Here is a 16,326-nt window from a genome sequence, read left to right on the forward strand (position 1 = left end):
GGAACATCTGACAGGAGGAACTTCAGAGTAACTTAGTACTTGGAGTACTTCATTCAAACGAGCGCTAGGAAGGAGACTGCACAGCCCGTCTGCTGAGAGAGAATCCCTGAATTGCTTCCAGGCTAGCCTGCTCCAATTCCATCTGTAATCAGGACCCTGGACTGCAGTTATCAAGTAAATGTACAGAAATTGCACTTCGTGTGTCTTGTCTGCTTCCTACCTTTCCGGCACTGCTACAGCCCTGTACCAACCACATCTACACTGCCCTGGGACAATAGCTTCACCTGTGGGGAGCTTTTACATCCTTGCTGCACCCTACCATCAGTCCCAGTGGATCTGTCTGCAGCATCGGCTTAACAACTCCCTTGCCGAACACCACGGGTGGCGTCACGAACTTTTCCATTTCATTAACTACATTGTCCATTACTTGGGTGCCCAGGGCCACGGACCGGGTCACCACTGCTGTGACACATTCCCCTGACACTGGCCCAGTACCGAGTACCCCACAGCCCTGGGAGGGCGACCCACAGTCACTTCGATTAAAACATTGTGTGCACATACCCCAAATCATCTTCAAAAGCTCAAAACTTCTCAAAAATCGGGCACAAGGGTATGAGTACGCTGAGTTTTATTGAGGCGGTCATAAACACTGAGATTTCTAGTGCAAATCACTTCTTGTTTTGGGGAGTTAGGAGGAGTTTTTCTGTTTCCTGAAAAGTTTTGTACTGACTTGCTTATAGTTTAGAGCAGAATCTCTTGAAAGAACTGACATGTGCTGTTTTTTTTTTTAGTTGTCTTTTTCAAAATTTTAAGTAAAAAAAAAAACGTTCAAAGGACTGAAAGTATGAAAAGCAAAGTGTTTTATTTAAAGGAAGTGGATAGGAAAAGTCTTTCAAATGGGAAATTAAACTTTTCCATAACTCTTGAAAAACTCGTCAAAACTGCTTCAGGAAGTAGAAAAACTCCTTTAAAAAAATGTAAAGGTTCTACTCAGTTTCTGCTCTGAAAACTCTGCCCCCCCAAAAACAAAAAAAAAATCAGTGTGTGTTCATGTTCACTTTCAATGCATTTCCTCATGGAACCTAAAAGCTTTGGTATTGCGAGGGTTAACCTATCAATTAGCAACCAATGACCAGTTTATTGGAGGAGCTTTATCAGCAGTTCAGGCTCAGTAGGACCTATGCTTGGTGAAGGCTGTGGACTTGTTAGTCTGTGGCCCCTGCTAAGGTGAGTGCTTGGAGGGATTACATTGCTGATTCTGCTTATTTTGATACCTGTAATTGGTTTATGGACTTGTGCGCAACATGGACCTTGTCTGGCCCCTTAGTACCTGCATTGTTGGCTTTTGTGCATGGAGATACTCTGGCTTTAGAAGTTATACTGTATTCAGCCTCCATGTGGTGGTACAGTCTTCTGTGGCTCTAGTTTTGAGAATTTTTTTTTTTTTTTCCCATATGAGCAAACTGGGTGAGTCTGGAGACCTGCAAAGCTTGAAAGTTCTGATTTGGGTGGCTTTACTTGCTCTATAATCTATGCCTACTTGATGCACTGTGCATAAGCTTTAGCTAGGAGTCCTGACATGTGGCCACCTATGACTATGCAACTCACATGATGTGGTTGACCCTGACCAGGATATTATAGGACATCAGTCCCCCACATGGCAGATGCTTGTGCAGGAGCCTGGAGCATTTCTTGTCCTGCTCAATGATGTTTTGGTCCTTGGTGTCACTTTACCATGTATTGCTTTGGAGGGTCTAGGAAAACAAGTGAGACTGACCCAAAATTAAATTTTCTTTGTGTTCTGTAGCTTTGTATAGCCATAAAGTAGAGACCTCTTAACTATATTAAGACTGCTGCAAAAAAAATAAAATAAAAATCCTGTCCATGAGCTAAAGGAAAGGCAGTTTGGGTGTGGGGTCTTTTTTTTTTTTTTTTTTTCTCCCTACAACATATCTAGAGCACTTACAGCTGAAGGAGGCCTTGCAATTAGCTTATGGGATTCACATATTGATGTGGACATGCATCCTCCATGGCTGCTGTCTGTAGCATGTGTGCACCAATTAAACTGACTACAATAGTTCTGAAGATACCCCTGCCCCTCAGAATACACCAAGGTTTACTGGGGAATCTTTGTCTGGAGATGCCTCATCATTGCTTGGAGCATCCTAGCTGTTCTGGGCATGTTGGCAAGAATGGCTTCAACCAATCAATAAATGTTGCCCAGTGACACTAATGAAGATTTAAAAGACAATGTTGCATTTTTATTTATTTATTTTTTTTTTATTCATGATGCTATGGTAACAAAACTCTATGATCCAGATCTACAGCCATCTGGTTGAGACTTTGCATTGATGGCATCTAACTACTTATATTTTCACTTTTCAGTAATGGATCTCAAGCTGTTACTATGTGCCTGGGCCTTCCTGTGCCTTGGAGGTAAGTGTTCCTACAGTGACCCCCATCATGGAGGCTTTTTCTAAGGTCATGTTGTTGAACTCAACTCTATTGGGTCCAACACAGGGGGAAAAATGGCTACGAAGCTTGAAATGAACATAATGCTCAGTTAGAACCAGTACATGTCTTGTGTAAACTGCAAAAATAAAGTTGACGGCAAACGTGGTCACTGGAAGTAATCAAGACCTCTAGCCTAGATTTTGGCTTAGGTACCTCCAAATTATTAAGAGTGGGGTGGCTAATGATTCAAGGGTCTTCTTGTTGACATCCTCTAACTGGTCACTGAGGTTTGCCGAGTGCCTGCCAATTGCCATAAGGCACTTGCAGAAAAGCACCTATAATCTTTAGATACAAACTTGCTGATTATTACTTTCCCTCAGTTGCATGACATGGAAACTGTCTGCAGTATAGTCACTTGCTTATTAAATGATTGCATAAACTTGTCCGCAATGCAACTTCTGTGTTTTTTTTTTTTCAGAAAATAAATGCATATGGTCAGCCCTGTAACTTCCTATGATTTAAGATTAATTAAATCTGTCCAACCCCCAATTTAATCATGACACCCCAACTTTTTTTTTTATGTAAACTAAAAAAAACTACATAATTTGTTTTTGCTCTCCTTTCAGGCATTGCCATGTTTCCGAGCCCAGGCACAGATTTTGCTTTGGTTATTATGCAGAATGTTCTCACCAGCGATGGTAAACCACATCTCGAACTTCTTCTCACATCTTTCTTCCCTGACACAAAAGCAAACATCCGGCTGCCCAGAAGATCTTACAGTACGGTTGTTTCTCTAACCACTGGGATTCCTACGCCTTTTGAACTGCCGAGAGAAACCGAGCTTCTTGGTTCTGCCAGATCAAACATGACCATCCGTGTCATATCCAACAAGCCTATTTCAGTGGTTGCCATCAATATGATGCCTTATTCTACTGGTGTAGCAGCTGTATCTCCAATATCTGATTTGGGAAATGAATATTACATAATGATCCCTGACTCTACTTTAGACACTGACCATAGTCAGGTGGCAATAGTAAATGGCCCAAAATCAAACCTTGTCTCTCTCTTGTTGAAGAGTTTGGTCCAACTTGATGATACCACTTACTTACCTGGTGAGCAGCTCAATCTTACTCTAGCCCCTTGGGAATCTGTACAGCTCCAGACTAATGAAAGCTTGACCAGTAGTCATCTTGTGTCACAAGAGCCTGTGGCTGTGTTTGCTGGTCTTGCTTGTGCTGGACTCACTGACTTGTGCAATCATGTATATATCCAGATTCCTCCAACTATTGCTTGGGGTTCAACTTTTGTGCTTCCACCAATAGAAAGTCTTGGCAGACTAACAATCATGTCGGCTAGAAACACATTAGTAAACCTCCTTCATGGAAATGACACGACAGAACTGACAGGGTCACCTGGGATGATGCAAAGCTTTGATGTTGACCCAAGTATCCCCCTAGTCATCCAAAGTCAAGAGAGAATCATGGTTTTTGTTAACTTTGGCAAAATCAATAAGTCTGGTGTTCTTAGTCTTCCACCATTGGAGAAGGCTTGTGTTGCATATGCAGTAATTTCCCTGAAGGACTACAACAACAATGTTCTTCTGGTTGTTAATGTCAATGCTCGGGAAGGGCTGGAGCTGGACCATAAACCTATTCTTGGATTGGAGTGGGACAATATTAACACAACTCAACTTGTATCTGCAAATCTTCCTCTAAGTGGCAAGAGCTACCACTTTATGTTGGATGCTGGACACGACTTTGGCTTGGTCACAATTGGTACAGGAAAGCTCGGTTCATATGGATTGCCTGGAATATGTTTAAACAAAGGTAAGAGGATTATGCGGGGGGGGGGGGGGCAGTTCTAGAACCTTTTATTCAGTATTGCAGTAACTCTTCGACTGACAGCCAAACCCAACATTTAAGACCCTTTAAACATCAATCATATTGTGAACCTTTCTACTCTGACTCTGGTGGCACAAAGCCTTAGTCCATACTTGGTCTACTGCTTTCTCATCTATAGGGCCACCTTCAAAATGTTGGTGGCCCTTATGTGAAGTACCCTTCTGACACAAGACTACCACACTTCCTTGTTCATGGTGGGCATCAGTATACAAACTCTCCCCATATTGAACATGGCTGCCCTGTCGGTGTCAAACATTTCATCAGTTTTGCAACATGACTAGGGAGATCTACCAAACCATAAACCAATCGTCCCTTGTCATGTTGGCAGACTTTAAACACCCTTCCTAGAAAGTAGCCTTGGTCAAGGCACTCTATCCATGACTTAACAATTGAAGCCAAAAAAATAAAGTTAAACTGCACCCTATAAGCGTCAAAGTCTTTAAGACAGATTTGTGAAAATGCATGTCAAAACCAGGGAGTGCATCCTGGAGAAAGTTCTGTAGTAATAGATTAAAAAAAAAAAAAGACAGCGCCTCAGATGGTGTGTGTGTGTGTGTGTGGGTGGGGGGGGGGGGGGGGGGGGGGGGGAAGGTTTTCGGACTGAAACGTTGCCACAGGAGGCAGAATAAAATGCAAGGCTTTTTTTTTTTTTTTTTTTTTCCCAATTGAAGCATCACTGGAAGACTACTTTTGTCCAAGGCAATTTTGTATTGATTAAGAACATGCCATGTAATAGAGGCTCTTAATGTATCACAAAAATTCCAAATTAATGCAAGTGGGTACACTGAGATGTAATCTAGAGAGAAAGACACACTATATTCCAGGGACCATCAAAAAACTGTGCAAAAAGACAATTTATTAGAGTCCAAAAAATACAAAAGATTTAAAAACCATGAACAGTTACCCCATAACAAGGTTGAACATGCATATATATGATATGAATAAATGTGCACAGTCAATGGATAAAACAACTCTGGACAAAAAAAAATGGTCACACTGCTTCTGCTGTAAATAAAGTAAATGGCAATGTACTACCATGAGGGCCTCTACATGGAGGAACACTTGAAGCGGAGTAGGGTGAACACACCAATATGCTGTCAACCAAACAATGCAAATGGTCACTAATGTAGGTGACAACCCTAGCTAAATGAATAATATTGAAATTGCACATGGTTATTAACCATACAAATTCCCACAAACATCTCACAAAATATAATGGGCATGGCTAATGCACTGCTAGTGGCTGGTGCAGATGGATGAACAGTTATAAATAATTAGCCAAAGGCCTTAATGAGAACTTAATTACACAGATAGCATAGCCATAAAATATGTTATAGAGGACCATGCCGTGAACGTGCAAGATAACATGGTTGTATCAAGACAGTTGAATAGCCATAAATGCCGCTGTGGGTCAAATACAAGTAAATTGTTATAGTAACAGACTCTACAGTGGAGTTGCCTGAAACCCAGGTGAAGGCATCCATAAGGCCTCTTTCACACATCAGTTTTTCGCCATCAGGCGCGATCCGGCTTTTTTTGTAAAACCAGATCCAGTGAAATGCAATGCCGGATCCAGTTTTTCCCCATTGACTTGCACTAGCGCCAGATCGCGCCGATGGCATTGCGTTTCATCCGTTTTTTGCCGGATCCGGCTACTTGTCTCATTCCAGCGTCTGGAAAAAACGGCTACTGTAACGTTTTTGTCTCCGGCGAAAAAGCCGGAAGCGCTGGATACGGCGCTTCCAGCTTTTTGCCACAATGAAAGTCTATGGGCGCCGGATCCAGAAAAAGACGGATCCAGCCACCGGATGTGTTTTTTTTTTTTTTTATGTCTGCGCATGCTCAGATCCAATTGGCCAGCCCCCAGGAAACGGATATAACCTGCTAGACGGATCCGGCAGAAAAACGGGTCCGTTTCTACAGTTCTCCAAAATTTATGCCAGATCCGTTTTTTCTAAATAGCCGGATCCTGCCTGACGGCAAAAAACTGATGTGTGAAAGTAGCCTAAGAGATTAGGCACCAAAAAGACATGTCCTGCAAACAAAAATGAATGAAAGCCTAGGGAACACTACCAGAGATCTTGCAAACCAATAGTCCAGGAGGTGTCAGAACCCCTTATTAAAGGGATGTCTGCTGGTATCTCCAGTGGGTCATCATTCATGTAAACTTCTTGATAAATCATTGCTTGTCATCTTGAAAGGCTGCTTTATTGATGCAGATCCACCAAGACAGACACTAAACAGTGTTGGCTTGGTGGGCCAAAGGCTTGCTGGTGACCTTGAGTCTAAGGGCCCTGTCACACATGGCAATCTCGCTAGTGAGATTGCTGCTGAGTCACAAGTTTTGTGAACTCAACAGCGAGATTGCTGTGTGACAAGATCAGCGACCGGCCCCCCTGCTGGGATCGTTGCAAGAAACCTCTGGACATTTCTTTTCTCACTGATCTCCCACTAGCCAGCACGCATCGCTGCGTGTGACAGGCAGGAGACCAGCGGTCAGCTGGTAACTAACGTATGCATCGGGTATCTAAGGGACGAACGTCCCTTGGATACCCGATGTGTATGTTAGTTACCAGCTCCCTGCATCAGCGTGCTGGTAACTAATTAACACAGTGGCGCCGCGTGCTCGGCGTTGCTGTGCTGATAGCTGGTGAAGCTGTCTGTGTGACAGCTCACCAGCGATCCTGACACGTTGGGATCGCTGACAGTCGCTGTGTGACTCCAGCTTAAGGGTCGACTAACTATGTGCAATTTTATCTGATCCTTGTAATTTACCAGTGCTTCTATATAGACTGGTTAGTTTGTAAATGAGATGCTTCATTAAATGTGCCAACATGGCTCACTGGGGTATTTAGGCTCTCAGAGTGGCTTGGACTGGCCCACAGGTATCTGTTGCAGGGCAATGGCATGTGCAAGTACTATACCATTGGTGACTCGTCAACATTATGGGAAATCAGTTGTTGCTATAAATTGCACCACCTTCAGTGATTGTACACCTACATCTTTTTTTTAAAATGTACATTTTTCTTTTCAGAATACCTTCTTTGTGGGTTTGAGTGCAAAAATGACATCTGCAATGCTCCCGGAGACACGGCTGCTTGCCTTTTGCTGGAGCCTCCAACGTGCATGGCCTGGGGCAATATGCAGCTGTTGACCTTCTATGGTGCCCACATGATTGGATCTGGGTTCTGTCCACAAACGCTGATTTATTCCAAAGGAGATGATTTGAGTCTACTGCTGTTCAGTGTGGAAAGAGTACCTGGTTCTGACCTGACAGTACTAATAAATGTGTTTGGCCAGCTTTTGGAGATCTCCACTAAACAACCAGGAGTTGTCTATGTGAGTTTAAATTAAGATTAAGTGAAATTGGTCTGACTTCCAAATGGGATCTGGGATCGGGTAACTCAATATTTCTACATCTTACAATGAGCTGATTTGGATACAGATCAATCTCCCCTCTTCTACTTTTGGTGACCTTCATGATTCAGCTCTAGACTTTCATAAAGGCTCATATGTAGTCAGACTTGACTAAATTGCATGCTCCATTTGGGAGGCATCTTGGGTAGATGTAGTTGGATATTACATGTAGAACACTGGCATGCCATGGCACATCTGGAAATGCAAGCCAGACAACTCGCTGCACCAATACCTAGTTTAGGTTAACTCTCATCTTGTCCAGAGGTAGCCATGGAATGCATCTAGCTATCTTTCTAAACATGACTATTGCCTTGCACCCTTTGTCCTTTTGCAGGATCATGAATGTCACTGACTTGCACGCAATTTATATTTTTGCAGGTTAATGATGAAAAGCTGCATACTCCAATAAGCCTCTATAATGGGAACCTGACCATTGGCCGTTTTGGACTTTTGGCCACTACTGTAAATGCCTCCTTTGGTCTACGTATCATAATTGGCGACAATGGTTTCCTCCACCTTCAAATTGCTCGACGCTACTATCCACATGTATCTGGGGATTGTATTGCTCAAAGCTCCATGGAAATGTTGGCCTCAACTGGATCCAGACTTATTCCCACACAACTGATTTGTGAGCCCTTGACTGAGGTGCATCTGCAAGGATGTAACAACACATTAGTGGCTGGCTCAAGTTGTCAAATAATGTCAGAGTCTGAGATCTTTCAGTCTTGTCACTTGTCCTTGGATCCAAAACCATTCATTGTTAACTGCCAAGGTGAAGTCTGCACTGGGGGCTCTCCATGTGCATCCATTGAGTTGTATGCTTTGGCTTGTGGTATCAATGGGTTCCACCTCACCGGATGGAGAAATATCAGCAATTGTGGTGAGTTACTGCAGATTTGAAAAGACTAAAGTCTACTTATACATGCTATTGACACTATTTCTTCCTACTCTTGCAGATCTACAGTGTCCTGTCAATAGTCACTATGAAAGCTGTCCTTCAAGCTGCCAAGCCTCTTGTTCAGAAACCCAAGTCTTCAATTGTGATACCAGCTTGTGTTATGATGCTTGTCTATGTGATGAGGGCTATGAGCTCAGTGGTGGGAGCTGTGTACCAAAAGAGGAATGTGGATGCTACTGGCAAGGTGGCTACTACCCAAAAGAAGAGAGTTTTGGCAATAACTGCAGCAGGAAGTGTCAGTGTCTAGGCAGCAACATGACATGCTACCTAACAGAAGGCTGCAATGTGGGCTACAATTGTAAACAGAACAGCGGTCTGTGGTCCTGCAAACCATGGCACGCCATGTCATGCACCATGCATGGTGACTCGCACTACACGTTATTTAATGGTCAAGCCTACAACTTCAAAGGCTTGTGTGATTCAAGAATGGTCGGTGTATGTTCAAATGACACTGATCTGACTGCTTTTGAGGTCCATGTCATCCAAAAACCCATTGTTGCAACCATTGAAGATGTTAGTGTCACAGTATATGGAAAAACAATAGCACTCAGTCCAAACTACAAGGGGAAAGTGAATGTAAGTCTTGCACTTCTCAATCACTAAACTACAAAGTACTTGTAAACTAAAGCATTAATTCTTCTAGGTGGATGGCACTCTGGTTCATACTCCATACATATTTGGTACCAGTCTTCAGATCTACAGGAGTAACCTTGATGTCTTGATTCTACAGACTGACTTTGGGTTGGCGGTTTCCTTTGACTGGATGAAACGTCTCCTGATCATGGTTCCACACTCTTACATGGGGTCACTGTGTGGACTCTGCGCCTCTGAGGTTAACGCTGTGTCAAACAAGTCTTCATGTGAGCAGACTTGTCAAGGAATTTGCGCTAATTGCTCCAGTGAAATTTATCTCAAGGCAACAACTACCTGTGGCTTAATGACAAATCCCCTGGGAGCCTTCAGACTCTGCAATCAAAAAGTTGACCCTCAAGCTTATATTGAGGCATGCATTAATGATCTGTGCTCAGGTCTTGCTCATTGTTCTGCTTTTTATGCCTATGCAGCTGCGTGTTGGGAAGCCAGTGCTGAAGTTGGCCCATGGACATATTCAATCGACTGTGGTAAGGAGCAACCTGGTTTTCTAAAAGTGGGCTTCAGATCTGCTCATAAGGTAGTGTTTTAGATGTCTAGTAGATATGGAATCATATTCAGCAACCATTGTTTCTAATCAATGAGGTTTTGATTTCCTCCACTACCTCTTGACTGAGTGGTGTATAGGTACAGAGGAGCCTGTCTGAGGCTCAGATGCTGTACTGCCCCTCAATTTAGTTACCTTAACAGATACATTGACCCTGTATATTAAATGGATTATCCAGTTTTAACTTTATGGCTTACCCTCTTTAAAGAAGCTAGAAATATTAGTCTAGAGGTCACTCTCCCAGCAACCTCCAATCTGTTAGACAGCAGAGTCTTAGGTTTTTCTCCTCCCTCTCAAAGCCTTACTTGCAGCCTCACATGTCGTCTTGACTGTTCTTGCATTTTCAGGTTATGAATGTCCACCAAACTCCACTTATACAAGGTCGCAGCATTGCATTTCCAGGTGTCAAAGTACTTGTGAGATTGTCCTTCCTTTTACATGTGCACTCCAATGTCAAGAAGGTTGCCAATGTAATCCAGGCTACATGCTCAATGGGGACAGATGTGTTCTTCATGAGGACTGTGGATGTTATTCGGATGGCCGGTATTGGAAACGTGGTGACATTTTCTACGATTACCAGTGTCAAAAACAGTGTGCCTGTTTGGAGCATGGGATTGAATGTAAAGATCACAACTGCACCTCAGAAGAGCAGTGTGCCAACATTAAGGGTGTCTGGGCTTGCTATTCTAGATCATCAACCTGCTCAGTGTCAGGACAATCCTATCACACCTTCGATGGCTTGACTTACCCTGTAAACAAAAACTGTCTGTATGTGATGGCCGTTGTAATAGGCACTGAGATGGTCAACTTTGAAGTCCACTTGAGAAGGAAAACTAGCAGTGACCTGGCAAATGTACAAGAGGTCATCTTGAATGTGTATGGGTACATGATAGTCTTAAATCTGCACAGTGAAGGAATTGAGGTAATGGCAGTGCCAGGAAGGTGACTAGTAGTGGTCATCCTGCCATCCCATAACCTGATATTATATTTATAGCTAACATCTATATTCTTCTTTGCAGGTCAATGGTAATCTGACAAACCTTCCCATTGACTTGGACAACCAGATCTTTGGTTATGAAAATGTCACGAACATAGTGTTAGAAACTGACTTTGGTCTCCATTTAACCTTCAACCCCTCTACAGTTTCCCTAACAATCCCCTTATCTTATGCAGGATTGGTTCGTGGTCTTTGTGGCAATGCTAATGCAGTGGCCGGTGATGACTATGACAACCTGCCCATTGACAAATTTGTGGCCTCTTGGCGCTCATATGCAGACAACTCTGCATGTGATGAGACCTCAAATAAGACTCCCGCTGACATATTGGAGTTTGATGCTAAAAAGTACTGTGAGCTTATACCAGAAGTTGAAGGACCTTTCCAAGAGTGTCATGTCGTCGTCAATCCTCAAGGCTTCTACAATAACTGCATGTCTACTATGAATGGAGATCTTGAATCAGTCTGTGAAAGTATAGAGTATTACAACAGGGTGTGCCAGAGGACAGGATTGACAGTTCGCCAGTGGGAGAGTGAGACCATATGCGGTAAGTTCATTCTGCATGAGACTGAGTTGTGGTTAATGCTTGGCTCTAACTTCATCCTTATTAAATTTCCAGAACCTGAGAGGCCTCCAGTTGACAAGACAAGTACATCTGCTCCATCAATGCCCCAGGCTGCAACAGAGATGCAATGTCTTCATAACATGGTCCCAACAACCTGTCAGTCTCTGGGTAAAAGCACCTGTTTGTTCCAATCTTTTAGAGGAATGACTTCGCTTGGTGGGGATGTTAACACTCCCATAAAATGTAACTTGTCCCTGGCCAAAGTTTGCCACAATGATGCTGAATTGGACTCCTTTTCTGTGTCTGTTCATTATGAGATTAATGGGGACCAAAGAACAGAGAGGCTTCATATTGAGGTGTATGGACTGAACATCGCCTTGCCATGGAACTGGGAAAACGGTGTGTGGGTAAGTAAAACATGTCTATTGTAAGATTTGGTGAACCTTCAATGGGGAATGGCCAGGTGGCTTTCTTGTGCCCAATCCTCTTGATCTACATCGGCAGCCAACTGCTCAAACCTTGTGTTCCTATCTTGTATTTTGCTTAGGTCAACAATATGCCAGTTGGTCCCTCTACTTGTCTCATCCCTGGCAGACTCCAGATAAGTCATGAAGGCCCTGAGTTAGTCTTGGCTGCACTCAATGGTCTTGTTATCAAGTACAGCCACAAAGGACTTGTCCACATTTACATTCCACCTGGTTACCAAAATTACATATGTGGTAAATGTGCTGAGAAGGATTCCCATGAGACCAGTGTCAAGCTCACAAGTGAAGTATCAAGAAATTCAGATGACCAATGCCTTATTGGAGTAACCAAAGAGCCATGGGCAAATGCTAAAGATGACTCCACCAGCTACTGTAGCTTGCTCCTGGACAAGAGTGGTCCATTTGGTAAATGCCATCGAATCCTGAACCCTGACCGTTTCTATGACTTGTGCCTGTTTCACATGTGTCAAGAACTTCAAAGAAGTGGAAATGGTGATACTGCTGCCTGTCATGGTATTGGCGAGTATGTCATGTTGTGTCAGCTACACCGTGTGGTGATCAAGCCCTGGAGAAACGAGAGCTTCTGTCGTAAGTATCCAACTTTATATTGCTTATGTAACTGCACCAATGGAGCTCTTGGTTTCCACACTAATCTTGCCTCACACCAGTAGATTAATGGTGTTGGCAAAACAAAACTTGATGGTAATCCATAACATCGCAGGACTTGAATGTTAGAGATACATTTGGGAGCAAAACAATTGACTAGTACTCTATCTCTTGACAAGACCAAGCTGGTCCTTCCAACATGGATGGCTACTGATAAGTGGTGAGAAATATGGTAATTATTAGTTTGGGATTAACTTTATTCCTTTTTCAGCGTTTAAATGTCCTTCACCAGCAACATATGAGCTCTGCACCAAAACCTGTATTCAGTGTCAAAATGGAAAATGCACCAACCACTGTCTAGAAGGCTGCAATTGTGGCGACGGTTACTACTGGAATGGAGTGAACTGTGTTGGCTCTGATGTGTGTCCCAAGGTGAGGAGTAACCGAAAGGCATATTGATAAGAACATGCAAGGCTTCCACAAACTGCCTAATTGCTTGGGATGACTGGGTGGGTAAAATTCAGGTGTAGGCTCACTTTGCAGGATGTGAGGAGTCATGATCTAACTCCAGGTCTCTAACTTTCATGCTTTTAATAGAATTGGTCCTGCATGGGCCAAGTGGATCTTCTATCATGGCATTTTCTCTAGGTACTAGGTGCACTTGCATGTTAACATTGCCCCAGCTACTAAAGGCCAATGTCCTAGTGAACAGGGTGGGTAGGATGAGGTCTACTGTTGTAGATAATTCTATTGTATTCATGGTAGGCTCTTGCTAATGGTTATTTGAGCCCATTTCCAGATGTCTTGGATCAAGGAATCCACTCTAAAGCAACTGACCAAGTTTAATTCTATTAAAAACACATGTGACATGCACAAATGTGAAAGTCTGTCAGTGTTCACACCACCACCCATTGACTAACACAAAGAAAACAGACAAATGTGCAAAAATACACTGCAGTAAATATAAGTCAGCAAGTGCTGGTAAAAAATAACAAATACAGGGTATTTAGTCAATACGTTTTTTGCAAAAAAAGTATACCACTCCACCATCACGGTAACCCTTAACAGAGCAGTCCCCATCTACTGTATTTAAAACCTGTACTTATGAACAAGATGTTCATTTAGATACTGTTAATATGTTCAGGCTTTAAATACATTGGATGGGGACTGCTCCGTTAAGTGTTACCGTGACAAGGTGGAGTGGCTTGGTATACACTTTTTTTTTTTTTTTTTTTTTTTTTGCAAAAATATCGCCTAAATTTATTTTTTTCCAGCACTTGCTGACTACTGTTATATTTTACTGCATAGCATTTTTGCACATTTGTCATTCTGTGTTTTCTTGTGTAAGAGATTAATTCTAGCAGACTTAACAACTCTAGTCTTCACCCTTACTGTGTCATCACTGACTCTTTCTTGTAGAACACTTCGGCTGAACCAAATAACCTGAATTGTGACAATGATCTGTCATCACCAACAACCTGCCACATCTGTAGATTAAATGACCAACAAATCTCAACATTTGGAAATATATCAAGTCCCCTGGAAGGCAATGGTGTATATGATATACTAAGGAAGTGTGACTCGTCTGCTCTGCAATGGCTGAGGGTCACTCTACAGCTGCAGCCTCCTAATCCAGTGAAACTCTTCATCTTCTATGAACGAAACTTCATCACCATTAACTTTGCAGTGGAAGTCTGGGTGAGTGGCACATCAGATTATGTAGAGCAAGTCTAGAAGATTTGCTTGGTCTCAACTTGCATATTTAGTAAAATGTTCTGGACCTTATTGCTTGCTACTAATGGTGAACATGTAAGGTCGAGTGGTTTACATGGCTTAGAGTAGCTGAGTTCTTTCGTACTCACCATAACCCCAAGGTCTTTTTCCTCCCCCAGGTGAATGGTCAGCAGCAAGATCTTCCTGTCACACTGGAACCAGAACTGTCAATATCTAAATCTTCCAACACTGTAGTTTTCAGCCTCCCTGGTTCCATGACTCTTTCTTTCAGTTCTGCAAGAAAACTAGAGATTGAGGTGACTGAGTCTCTCTCGACAGAGCTGTGTGGCGCTTGTGCCTTTGGAAACCTGTTCCCAAGTCATAGTCCGCTATTCTCTCTTGAGTCTTGGCGAGCTGAAGACCTGTCTTGGTAAATATAGTTGAAGTCATTGATTAAACTGAGGTTTTCTTAAAAGTTTCAGAGGGGTGGAAATACTCCAGTTTACTTAATGTCTTGCCACTACTTTTTTTTTTTTCTTTTTTTTTTTTCCTCTAGAGAAGTGACTTGCAGCACACTACCCTTTGTTCAACACCAATTGAAATAAAGAGAATTATGACTATTTCTGTGTCTTGTGCTTTGTAATCAATATTGCATATTTTTGGTTCTGAGCTCTAGCCCCCATCATGGGCTGTGCTAAGGATGCCAAGACCTGGATTTCACTGCCCTAAAATATCTTAACATGGTTAGCCACCACTCTAACCAACTTTAGGTCTTAGTTTTGTCCAACCCTCACACTCTTAACTTTGCATTAGAGAAGTGTCATGTGGCACTGTACATGGCAGGTCTGTGTACAGATTGAGGAAGTCAAAACTCAATTTTTGGCTGTTATAACTGGAATCAGTACATGTGCCAACAATTACAACTTTCCCAGTTGGGAACCCATGGCTTAACATCACAGGCAATGCTCAAGACAAAAGTAAGATGAAGCCAATTCCTCATCGTTGTTGACCTTGGCACCCTTTTTCCAGACTTTTTTACACAAATTCTGGAACTAAGACTGATGTACTTGGCTTATTACTGTGTCTGATCTCTATAATCAGCTTAAGACAAAATTGCAAAGCGCTCAAATGCTAAATGGCCTTACCTAAACAAAGGTCTGGTCACTGAACTATAAGGTTACAATGTTTGCTAAGAACAGATCAGGAATATGGGGTTAAGGCAATGGCTGAAACATGCTAAACCTGTCATGTTAGTGGATAAAGCATGAGGCTAAAATACACTTTTTCCAGGATGTCCCTCCTGACAGCACCAGGGAGGATGTCCCTCGCCTCCTTGCAGGGGCAGGAAGAGCACACGAGGTTAAAAACGTCTCCACCCCCATTCCCTCAGTGTTTCTTCCTGTCCCTGCACGGAGGGACGCACAAGAGGAGTTGGCTTACCGGAAGGGTCCAGGGGGATCGGGCGGCCCTGCCAATCCTTCCTCCTGAGAAGCAGCCCCAGCGCTGAAACCCTCCTGGGTGGGGGTCCCTCTGCTGCAGAGACCAGGGGAGGGATGAGCCCCCCTGGGTAGAGCTGCTTCCTCCCGCAGTGGAGGCTCTCGGCTCCAACGCCAGCAGCAGCGCTGGGACCAGAAGTCACATGCAGAGACCGCGGCGCACTTCCGGTGACATCAGAGCGCCGGAAATGCGGGCATTCTGAAGGAGCAGAGTGCGGCATCAGCAAGACAGGCAGCACCCACCTTTCCTGACCTCACAGAGGCTCACAGCAAGGATGGAGAACATGGACGGGGTAAGTGCGCATAGCGCAGACTGCCCAGATCAGAGCCTGACTGTCCCTCTCTTGCACTATGCAGGAAAAGGCACATCCAACAGCTCCCACGACCAAGCAGGCGGAGAAAGACCCAGGGAAGCCCAATAAGTGTCCCGTATGCAGGGTTAAGCTCCCCAGCAAGCAAAAGAAATTGCTGTGCGACACCTGTTCGGCCAAAGTAATGAAGGGCGAACAGCCGTCCCTCCTATCGGAGATGAGTGCTG

At 43.4% G+C, this 16,326-nt stretch overlaps 1 protein-coding gene across 1 annotated transcript; it reads left to right on the forward strand.

The window, feature by feature from the left end:
- The first annotated feature begins 1,155 nt into the window (after positions 1 to 1,155).
- LOC141085216 (IgGFc-binding protein-like) lies at positions 1,156 to 14,912 on the forward strand. Its single transcript, XM_073570468.1, has 14 exons — positions 1,156 to 1,227; positions 2,386 to 2,436; positions 3,081 to 4,280; positions 7,390 to 7,694; positions 8,151 to 8,652; positions 8,729 to 9,306; positions 9,374 to 9,851; positions 10,276 to 10,850; positions 10,948 to 11,470; positions 11,543 to 11,895; positions 12,036 to 12,561; positions 12,851 to 13,011; positions 13,999 to 14,277; positions 14,472 to 14,912. The coding sequence occupies exons 2-14, from the start codon at positions 2,388 to 2,390 to the stop codon at positions 14,724 to 14,726; spliced, it is 5,784 nt and encodes a 1,927-aa protein (XP_073426569.1). The 5' UTR covers positions 1,156 to 1,227; positions 2,386 to 2,387; the 3' UTR covers positions 14,727 to 14,912.
- The last annotated feature ends 1,414 nt before the right edge of the window (positions 14,913 to 16,326 follow it).

Source organism: Dendrobates tinctorius, unplaced genomic scaffold (genome assembly GCF_039654945.1).
Source record: "Dendrobates tinctorius isolate UK_male_01 unplaced genomic scaffold, ASM3965494v1 ptg000028l, whole genome shotgun sequence".
In the NCBI taxonomy this organism is placed as follows: Eukaryota; Metazoa; Chordata; class Amphibia; order Anura; family Dendrobatidae; genus Dendrobates; species Dendrobates tinctorius.

Coding starts and splice junctions, on each gene's coding strand:
- LOC141085216 (XM_073570468.1), top strand. CDS start 2,388: ATGGATCTCAAGCTGTTACTATGTGCCTGGGCCTTCCTGTGCCTTGGA. Junction 7,695..8,150: donor AACAACCAGGAGTTGTCTAT/GTGAGTTTAAAT, acceptor ATATTTTTGCAG/GTTAATGATGAAAAGCTGCA. Junction 13,012..13,998: donor GCTCTGATGTGTGTCCCAAG/GTGAGGAGTAAC, acceptor TCTTTCTTGTAG/AACACTTCGGCTGAACCAAA.